The sequence below is a fragment of the Triturus cristatus genome, chromosome 1_1, assembly GCF_964204655.1.
Source record: "Triturus cristatus chromosome 1_1, aTriCri1.1, whole genome shotgun sequence".
NCBI lineage: Eukaryota > Metazoa > Chordata > Amphibia > Caudata > Salamandridae > Triturus > Triturus cristatus.
The window spans coordinates 38,312,772-38,324,154 of NC_140579.1; the positions used below are offsets into that span (position 1 = coordinate 38,312,772).

General features: G+C 47.4%; 1 protein-coding gene across 2 annotated transcripts in view; it reads left to right on the plus strand.

The window, feature by feature from the left end:
* The window catches only part of LOC146869285 (E3 ubiquitin-protein ligase TRIM39-like), a 114,558-nt gene extending 105,140 nt beyond the window's left edge, over nucleotides 1–9,418 (plus strand). For both annotated transcript variants that reach the window (XM_085646989.1, XM_085646994.1), the window contains one exon: nucleotides 8,178–9,418. In XM_085646989.1, coding sequence (XP_085503115.1) covers nucleotides 8,178–8,701 — 524 coding nt within the window. In that variant the 3' untranslated portion in view covers nucleotides 8,702–9,418. The remainder of the gene's footprint in view (nucleotides 1–8,177) is intronic.
* Nucleotides 9,419–11,383: the final 1,965 nt, after the last annotated feature.

An 11,383-nucleotide genomic window follows, 5' to 3' on the forward strand; every position in this document is an offset into this window, starting at 1 on the left:
GCTTTCCGGGAAGGTGGCGGTGTTGAAGGAGGCGTTGATGATGTCTCTGAGTTGGGGTGCGATGATGGAGTCGGCCTGGTTGAAGACGTGGTGGGGGCAGGGGTCGGTTGGGGATCCGGAGTGGATGGTGTTCATCGTGCGGGTGGTGTCTTCGGTGCTGACCGGGGTCCAGGTTCTGAGGGTGGTGGTGGGGGCGATGGTTTGGTGGTAGGGTGCGTGGTTGGAGCACCGAAGCTGTTGTGTATTTTGGCGATCTTGCGGTGGAAGAATGAGGCGAGTGCGTCGCAGAGGTCTTGCGAGGGAGTGATGTCGTTGTTTCCGGCGTTGGGGTTGGAGAGCTCTTTGACGATGCTGAAGAGTTCCTTGCTGTTGTGGGCGTTGTTGTCCAGTCATTCTTTGAATGCTGTCTTCTTGGTGGTGCGGATCAGCTGGTGGTGTTTGCGGGTGGCGTGCTTGAGGGCAGTCCAGTTGACTGTGGTCTGGTCGTTGCACCAGGCTTTCTCGAGGGTGCGGCAGTTCTTCTTGGAATTCATGAGATCGTCGGTGAACCAAGAGGCTTTCTTGCTGCTGTGTCTGCTGGGAGGGGTCTTCTGTGGTGCGAGGACGTCTGCGCAGTTGGTGATCCATTGCGTGAGGTTGTTGGCTGCTTGCTTCGGTGGGGTCCGTTGTGCTGGCAGGTGGGTTCTGGCTGAGGGAGGTGGTGAGCTGGTCGGCGGTGATCTTGTTTCAGTTCCTGCGGGGAACCTGTTGCGGGTGGTGGAGGGTCGTGGCTCTTCTGAAGCTGAAGTGGACGCAGCTGTGGTCAGTCCAATGAAGTCCGGTGGAGTGGCTGAAGGAGATGTGCTTGCTGGAGGAGAAGACTGGGTCGAGCATGTGGCCGGCATAATGGGTGGGGGTGTTCACCAGTTGTTTGAGGCCGAGGTTGGTGAGGTTGTCCAGCAGGGTGGTGGTGTTGCTGTCTTTGTTGTTCTCCAGGTGGAAGTTGAGGTCCCCTAAGAGGATGTAGTCAGCGGAGGAGAGGGCGTGTGGGCTGATGAAGTCTGTGATGTCTTCGCTGAAACGTGTGCGTGGTCCTGGGGGTCTGTAGATGAGGGTGCCTCTGAGTGTGGTCTTGGGGTCAGTGTGTATCTGGAAGTGGAGGTGTTCGGCGGCAGTGAAAGTGTCGTCGGAGCTGGTCGTGATGTGGATGGTGTTCTTGTGCACGATGGCGATGCCTCCTCCAGTCTGGTGGACGCGGTCCCTCCGGGTGATCTTGTATCCGTCCGGGATGGCGATGGCGATGTCGGGCGCTGAGGAGGCGTTCATCCAGGTTTCCGTGAGGAAGGCGATGTCTGGTGATGTAGTGTCAAGCAGGTTCCAAAAACAATCAGGGGCACAGCAGTTGAGAAAGAAAACAATTACTGGCACAACAGCGAGATTAGGGGCACAACAGTAGGACAGAAACAATTACTGGCACAACAGCGAGATCGGGGGCACAACAGTAGAAAATAAACAATTACTGGCACAACAGCAAGATCAGGGGCACAACAGTGGATACAATACGGGCAGCGGCAATGGAGACCGGGCACACGAGGATGGGCCACGCGGCGGGTGGAGCGACCGGCTCTGACCAGGTTAGGTCAGGTCACAGCTCCCCGCCTCGCGGATACAAGCTTATGTATCCAGTGGGAGGGAGGAGCAGCCGGGAGGCGGGAGCGGGGTGGCGAGTGGGGAGGGGAGCGGTGCGGTGGTGCTGGAGGGAACGGGGGTGGGGCCACGGGGGAGCAGCAGCAGGGAGCGGGGTGGAGCAGCGGGGGGAAAACGGTGATATAGGCACAAAAACAATCAGGGGCACAACAGTTGAGAAATAAAACAATTACTGGCACAACAGCGAGATCAGGGGCACAACAGTGGATACAATACGGGCAGCGGCGGCGGCAATGGAGACCGGGCACACGAGGATGGGCCACGCGGCGGGTGGAGCGACCGGCTCTGACCAGCTCTAGTTTTAAGGCCACATTATCTCTACTCCCCATTTACACACTGTGCTTAGAAGCAGGTCCGTTAACACTAGTTATGATGGGGGAAACCAATGCACCCAGATTGGAAAAAGTTACCACAATCAACCAATGAAAGCTGTTAGGCAAACACAGACCTACCGTGCAACTGGTGTCTGAAACCCCTCTCGGAATATTAAAAGATATATATACATAAATATCACACTCACTCGGAGTACGATGATCCCGTATAACAGCACTGGGTCACCACGATCCCAAAAAACAACGATATGCCAGAGTCTGAACCGTGACAGCAGCAGAAGAGCCAAGCAGAATCGAGAGCACCTACCATTACTTGCTCACTTTTCCTGCCTTCTGAAACCCAGGATTTCAGTTTTGCTGCGTGAGAATAACGTAGCGCGCATGCGTGTGTGCCAGACACCTCAAACAACATATACACAACAGAAGCTACATGTAGTAAGGTGAGAGAAATACAACTCACTACGTATGTAAAAGAATCAGAAAGAATCCCACTAAGGACTGGTGCCACGCAAAGGACACCAGTAACGTACAAGCCACACGCCCTCGGCCTGAGGAACGGATTAGTAATGCGGCATTATACAGGACAGGGATTGGCTGAGGCAACAGCCGCAGCGCGCGGCCCCAGGCTGAATGAAGCTGCGTGCAGCTCCTGGCAACTCGTGCGCCCACTCCGGAGGAAGCTGCAGGGATCCAACCTGTCCAAAGAGACTACGCCGAACAAGCAGACTATCGCGGCAAGGCCCATGAGTCCGGCTCCACATCAATGAACCGTAAATGCGATACGTGGCAAACCGCCAATCTAGGCCGCTAGAGGTAGCAAAGCCCTGCAGCAGCCTGTGCCCCGCCAGTCCCTCAGGACAGAAACAGTATAGTTTTGCCCCGAAAAACCAAACAACCACGAGGCGCGCCCGGGGACCATAGAACGGACCGCCGGGCGCCCCCAACCCCACCTCACACACAAGCCCCAAGCCGCCCCAGCAATGGGAGACCCGAGGATGTCAAGAGCCTCACAAACAAAAGGAGCGCCACCAAGAGGGGTGGGGGGGTGGGGATAGGGTCCCGGGCAGAAGTATAACCACCAAAACACTCTGCCCACACGGACGAGGGGAGAGGAAAAAGGGCCGCCAGGAAGAGCTCCAGCGCCCTCGTCCCCCTGTAAACCCTTGACTCGCTAAAGCAGAGCCTAACCGGCCCAGACCTGACACCGGGGGAAGGAAGCAGGATGGTTCCAGAGTCCTAGGGCCCGCTAGAGCAGGGCCACCAACCAGGGACCCCAGTTCCAGCTACATCAGGAAGCACTTACCTGAAACACGCTCTGGAGAATCTGCAGCGCAGAACCAAAAAAACAGGCTGAGGGTTGGGCCGGCCCTCCTCTTATAGAGGTCAGGGGTGATAGGGGTCGGCCATGTTGGGAAGGGATGGGAGGCGTGGGAGGCTAACTTTTGTTTTGGAGGGTTCTGGTGTGGAGCTGAAGCTCACTTAGTTAATCATGTGGCGAGGAAGAGTTACGAGGAGGTAATGACTAATACAGTATACCTTGGAGTACCCATCTTACAATGTACTATCTAATGCAGTCTACTGACTAGTACAGTATTCCTTCTAGTAGCTCTGTTACTCTGTCCTATCTAATGAAGTGTACTGACTAGTACATATACCTTGGTGTAGTTCTGTCACTCTGTGCAATCTAATGCCGTGTACTGACTAGTACAGTTTATCTTTTAGTAGCTCTGGTACTCTGTACTATCTAATGCAGTGTACTGACTAGTACAGTACACCTAGGAGTTCTATCGCCCTCTACCATCTAATGCAGTGTACTGACTAGTACTGTTTACCTTCTAGTAGCTCTCTTGCTCTGTTATTCTGTACTATTCAATGCAGTGTACGGACTAATACAGTATGCCTTGAAGTTGCTCTGTCACTCTGTAACATACAATACAGTCCAGTGACAAATACAGTATGCCTTCTGGTACCTCTGTCACTCTACCATCTAATGCAATGTACTGAGTAGTACTGTTTACCTTGGAGTAGCGTTGTCACTCTGCGACATCTAACGCAGTTTGCTGGCTGCTACTGTATACCTTCTAGTAGCTCCTTTGCTCTGTACCATCTAATACAGAGTACTGACTAGTATAATATGCCTTGTAGAAACTCTGTCACTCTGTGCCATCTAATGCAGTGCACTGACTAGTACAGTATACCTTCTAGTAGTTCTGTTACTCTGCACTATCCGATGCAGTGTACTGACTTGTGCTTTATATCTTGGAGTTGCTCGGTTACTCTGTGCCATCTAATACAGTGTACTGACTTGTGCTGTATACCTTGGAGTAGTTCTGCCACTCTGTACCATCTAATGCAGTATACTGACTGGTACTGTATACCTTGGAGTAGTTCTGTCACACTGTGCCATCTAATACAGTGTACTGAGTAGCACTGTATTCCTTCTAGTAGCTCTGGTACTCCCTTACCATCTAATGTAGAGTATTGACTTGTACAGTATGCTTTGGACTAACTCTTTTACTCTGCACTATGTTTTGCAGTGTACTGAGTAGTACAGAATACCATGGAGCAGCTCTTAAACTCTGTTCCATCTACTGCAGTTTTCTGACTAGTACATTACGCCTTCTGGTCTCTCTGTTGCTCTGCACCATCTAATGCAGTGTGCGGACTACTACAGTATACCTTCTATTATCTCTCTAACTCTGTATTTTCCAGTGCTGTATACTCGCTAGTACTGTATATCTTGTAGTCGTGCTCCTACTCTATGCCATCTAATGCAGGGTACTGACTAGCACATCGCACTTCTAGTAGCTCTGTTACTCTCTATCTTGTAGTGCAGTGTACTGACTAGTACAGTGTGGCTTCGAGGGTCTCTGTTACTCTGTAACATCGAATAAAGTGCACTGACTAGTACAGTGCACTTTCTTGTTGCTCTCTTACTCCGTACCACCTAATGCAGTGTACTAACTAGTACTGGCTACCTTTGCTTAGCTCTGTCGCTCTGTGCCATCTAATGCAGTGTATTGAAAAGTGCTCTATATTTTCGAGTAGTTATCTTGCTCTGTACTATCTTATATATAGTACTGACCAGTACAGTAAGCCTTGGAATAACTCTGTACTATGTAATGCAGTATACTGACAAGTACCGTATACCTTGGAGTAGCTCTGTCACTCTGTAATATCCAATACAGTGTACTGACCAGTACTGTATTCCTTCTAATAGCTCTCTTACACTACCATCCAGTGCAGTGTACTGCCTAGTACTATTTACCTTCGAGTTGCTCTCTTACTCTGTACCATCCAATGCAGTTTACTGACTAGCACTGTATACCTTGGAGTAGCTCTGTCACTGTGACATCTAATGCAGTGTACTGACTAGTACTGTATACCTTCTAGTAGCTCTCCTACTCTGCGTCATCCAATACAGGGTTCTGCCTAGTACTGTATACCTTGGAGTAGCTCTGTGCCTCTGTCATATAACACAGTGTACTGACTAGTACAATATGCCTTTGAATACGTCTACCACTCTGTACTATCTAATGGATTAGTACAGTACACTTCTAGTACCTCTGTCACTCAGTACCATCTAATGCAGTGTAATGAATACTACTGTATACCTTTTAGTAGTTCTTCTACTCAACACCATCCAATGCAGTGTACTGACTAGTACGGTATACCTTCGAGTAGCTCTGTCACTCTGTACCATCTAATGCTGTGTACTGACTAGTACAGTATACATTCCAGTACCTCTGTCACTCTGTACTATGCAGTGCTGTGTACTGCCTAGTACTGTACACCTTGGAGTAGCTCTGTTGCTCTCTGTCATATAACACAGTGTCCTGACTAGTACAGTATACCTTGGAGTAGCTCCGTCACTCTGTACCATCTAATGCAGTGTACTGACTAGTACCTCTGTCACTCTGTGACATGTATTGCAGTGTACTGACTACTACTATATACCTTCTAGTAGCTCTCTCACTCCGCACCATCTATTGAAGTGTATTGACCAGTACAATACACTTCAGTAGTACTGACAAGTACTGTATGCCTTGGAGTATCTCTGCCACTCTGTACCATATGATGCAGTGTACTGACTACTACTGTATACCTTCTAGTAGTTCTACTACTCTGCACCATCCAATGCAGTGTCCTGGCGCTAGTACGATACCTTGGGGGTAGCTCTGTCACTCTGTACCATCTAATGGGGTGTACTGACTAGTACAGTAGACCTTGCAGTATCTGTGTCACTCTACCATCTAATGCAGTGTACTGACTAGTACTGTATACCTTGTAGTAGATCTCCTACTCTGCACCATCCAATGGAGAGTAGCGCCTAGTACGGTATACCTTGGAGTAACTCTGTTACTCTCTATCATATAACACAGTGCACTGACTAGTACAGTATACCTTGGAGTAACTCTGTACCAACTAATGTGGTGTACTGTCTAGTACAATATACCTTGGAATAGGTCTGTCACTCTGTACCATCTAATGGAGTGTTGACTAGTACTGTACACTTCCAGTACCTCTGTCACTTTGTGACATGCATACAGTGTAATGACTAGTACTGTATACCTTGGAGTAGCTCTGTCACTCTGTGCCATCTCAAGCAGTGTACTGAATAGTACTGTATACCTCTAGCAGCTTTCTCACTTTGTACAATGTAATCCAGTGTGCTCACTAGTACTGCTTTCCTTGTAGTAGCTCTGTTACTGTTTAACATCGAATGGAGTGTACTAACTAGTACTGAACACTGCTAGTACCTCTGTCACTCTGTGACAGGTAATGCAGTACTGTATACCTTGGTGTAGCTCTGTCACTTGGTACCATCTAATTCAGTGTATTGACTAGTACAGTACACTTTTAGTACCTCTCTTACTCTGTGCCGTCTCATGCAGTGTACTGACTAGTACTGTTTTCCTTGTTGCATCTCTGTTACTCTGTACTATCTATTATAGAGTTCTGACTAGTACAGTATGACTTAGAGTAGCTCTCTCACTCTGTTCCATCTAATGCAGTGTACTGACTAGTACAGTACACCTTCGAGTAGCTCTCTCACTCTGCATCATGTAATGCAGGGTACTGACTAGTACTGTATACCTTCTAGTAGCTGTCTTACACTACACCATCCAATGCAGTGTACTGACTAGTACTATATACCTTGGAGTAGCTCTGTCACTCTGTGCCATCTAATGCAGTGTATAGTACTGTATACCAGGCAGTGTACTGACTAGTACTGCATGACTTCTAGGAGCTCTCTCACTCTGTACAATATAATCCAGGGTACTGACTAGTACTGTTTTCCTTGTAGCAGCTCTGTTACTCTGTACTATCTATTATAGAGTACTGACTAGTGCTGTATACCTTGGAGTAGCTCTGTCACTCTGTGCCATCCAATGCAGTGTATTGACTAGTACTGTACACTCCCAGTACCTCTGCTGCTCTGTGCCATTTCATTCAGTGTACTGACTAGTACTGTATTCTTTCTCGTAACTCTCTCACTAGTATACTGACTAGTACTGTTTCCTTATAGTGGTTCTGTCACTCTGTGCCATCTATTGCACTGTACTGACTAGTACTGTATACCTTCTAGTAGCTCTGTTACTCTGTACTATCTATTAGAGAGTACTGATTAGTAGAGTAAACCTTGGAGTAGCTATCACTCTGTACCATCTAATCAAGTTACTGATACTCTCTGCTATTGTAGTGTGCGTCATGTGTGGTAGAGCAATGTAGTATGCTGCACGTAGTGTGTAGTGGAATGTCCTATGTAGTGCAGTGTGCTGTTCGGTGTAGTGTGTGCTCTAGATGAATGCGCGCTTTAGTGTAGTGAGCAGTCTAGTGCCGCGCGCTTTAGTGCAGTGAGCAGTCTAGTGCCGCACGGTTTAGTGTAGTGAGCAGTCTAGTGCCGCACGCTTTAGTGTAGTGAGCAGTCTAGTGCTGTGTGTTTTAGTGTAGTGAGCAGTCTAGTGCCACACGCTTTAGTGTAGTGAGCAGTCTAGTGCCGCCCTCTTTAGTCTAGTGAGCAGTCTAGTGTCGTGCTCTCTAGTGCTGCTTGCTCCTGCCAGATGTGGTGTACTTTAATCATATGTAAAACAGAAGCAGTAATTACAGCCTTTCTTTGTGTCGTTAAATCTCTAATTGTGAATCTCTTCTCTGCAGTGATGGTGACTCTGGATCCTGACACGGCTCATCCTCGGCTCCTCCTGTCTGAGGGGGGGCGACGTGTGAGAGAGACGGGCACAGCACAGCCCCTGCCGGACACCCCCAAGAGAATCACCAACTACACCTGTGTGCTGGGGAGCGAGGGGTTCACCTCCGGCAGACATTACTGGGAGGTGCAGCTGCTGCAGGAGGGGGGAGGGTGGCATGTGGGGGTCGCAGCAGAGTCTGTGGACAGGAAGGGAGAGTTCATATGGTCACCTGAGGGGGGAGTCTGGGCTGTGATGGGGAGTGAGGGTCAGTACTGGGCTCTCACCTCCCCTCGGACCCCTCTGTCCCCTCGTGAGGAGCCCCTGAAGCTGGGGGTGTATCTGGACTACGAGGGGGGGCGGCTGTCCCTGTACAATGCTGACTCCATGGAGCTTCTCTACTCCTTCCCGCAGGCGCCCTTCACGCAGAGGCTCTTCCCGATCTTCTATCTCGGTCTCTACTATGGAGGAGGAGCGGAGCTGAGGCTGGTGTGAGCCCCCCCTCCTCCCCTTCAACTGTCATCTACAGTTTAAACTCCAACATTCCAAAGAGTCTTCAAACTCCAACATTTCAAAGAATCTTCAAACTCCAACATTCCAAAGGACCTTCAAACTCCAACATTCCAAAGAACCTTCAAACTCTAACATTCCAAAGAATCTTCAAACTCCAACATTCCAAATGACCTTCTTCACAATGACCTCACCTGTTGCCATGACAACTAGAAGCCTCGCGTGAAACTATGTATCTCTTTTCCTTGTACATTTTTAAAACAAGGGCAGACAATGTTTGCAATGTGAATCTTGCGCCTAAAATCATGTAACATATGATAAAATCTCTGCAGAATTAAACAAGCATTAGCATAGCCAACAGGTCTCACCTTTAGGAGCTTGTAAGTGTTTACGTATGTTGTAGAGCAGTGTGGCTGCTGTGCTCCGTACTGCAAACTTGGTGTCTAGTGCAGTGACGTGGGGCAGTGGCATGGTGTGGTGTGTTGTTATAAGGTGTGTGTTGGTGGGATACATGTGGGTAGTGTGCTGGGGTGCATGTGGGTGGCATATGCATTTTTACAACAAAAATCCCCAATTGTAATTAGATTAATAATGCTTGTCTACAAACTATTGAAGGGCAATAAGGGTAAATGTAATATGCATGGCCCCATGGACCAATCTAACACGTTTATAATAGTAAAATATCGATTGAAAACAACAAAACTACCAGCCTGTTGTTAACTCTTACGTGTACTGTTTGTGTTTCCAAATTGTTAAATCCCTAACCCCATCGATTGGCGGCAATTTCCCAGAACCCATAGTCATTCATTGCAATGATTTAGCAACTTTTTTTTTTTAAATCTACGAAATTTACTGTTCCCCATAAAGTACAATAAATACACCAATTTCTACCCCCCAAAAAAAGACTCTGGACTCACCCACAGTTTGCCTCACAAACGCCCCCTCCCCATCACCAGATAAACTCTTCCAACACTTTTTAGTAAAGTGAAATCTAGTTCCGCTGTAGACCGCACACATTCCCACATACTCCTTTAAGGATACCGCCACTAGCTACAACTTCCTTCTCACTCCCGCAGGAACCTTAATCGCCAAAGTTACATTTACATTTTTATTGTCGCCTGAAAACCTCTGAACTCACAAGGAAATGTTCTTTGCAGCAGGTATCTGAATCCTCTGCCCTACTTTAGCATGAGTGGAAACAGCCACTAGATCAAACTTCCGATCTCTCTCCCACAGAAACATTAATTGCCGAGGTTATCTTTACATTTTTATCGTCGCCTGAAAAACTCTTGATACAGAAGGACATGTTCTTTTCAGGAGGCATCTTAATCCTCTGTGATCGTTTCGCAACAGTAGAAACAGCCACGGGATAAAACTTCCATTTCCCTCCTGCAGGAACCTAAATCGCCAAAGTTACCTTTACATTTTTATTGTTGCCTGAAAACCTCTGAACACACAAGAGCATGTTCGTTGCAGCAGGCATCTTAATCCTCTGCGCTACTTCAGCATGAGTGGAAACAACCACTGGATAAAACTTCCATCTCTCTCCAACAGGAACTTTAATCGCCAAAATTACCTTTACATTTTTATTGTTCCCTGATAACCTCTGAACACACAAGATCATGTTCTTTGCAGCAGGCATCATAATCCTCTGCGCTACTTTAGCATCACTGGAAACAGCCACTAAATTAAACTCCCATCTCTCTCCAGCAGGAACATTAATCGCCAAAGTTCCCTTTACATTTTTATTGTCGCCTGAAAACGTACGAACACACAAGAGCATGTTCTTTGCAGCAGGCATTGTAATCCTCTGCGCTACTTTAGCATTAGTGTAAACAGCAACTAGATAAAACTTCCATCTCTCTCTAGCAGGAATATTAATCGCCAAAGTTACCTTTACATTTTTACTGTTGCCTAAAAACTTACAGACACACAAGGTTCTTTGCAGCTGGCACGTTAATCCTCTGCGCTACTTTAACATGAGTGGAAACAGCCACTAGATAAAACTCCCATCTCTCTCCAGCAGTAACCTTAATCGCCAAAGTTACCTTTACATTTTTATTGTTGCCTGAAAACCTCTGAACACACAAGGACATGTTCTTTGCAGCAGACATGCATCTTAATCCTCTGCGCTACTTTAGCATCACTGGAAACAGCCACTAAATTAAACTCCCATCTCTCTCCAGCAGGAACATTAATCGCCAAAGTTCCCTTTACATTTTCATTGTCACCTGAAAACGTATGAACACACAAGAGCATGTTCTTTGCAGTAGGTATCTTAGTCCTCTGCGCTACTTCAGCATGAGTGGAAACAGCCCCTAGATAAAACTTCCATCTCTCTCCAGCAGGAACATTAATCGCCAAAGTTACCTTTGCATTTTTATTGTCGCCTGAAAATTTATGAAAACACAAGGACATGTTCTTTGTAGCAGGCATCTTAATCCTCTGCGCTAATTCAGCATGAGTGGAAACAGGCTCTAGATAAAACTCCCATCTCTCTCCAACAGTAATATTAATCGCCAAAGTTACCTTTACATTTTTATTCTTGCCTGAAAACCTCTGAACACACAAGGACATGTTCTTTGCAGCAGGCCTCTTAATCCTCTGCGCTAATTTAGCGTGAGTGGTAAGAGCCACTAGATAAAAATTCTATCTCTGGAGAAGTGT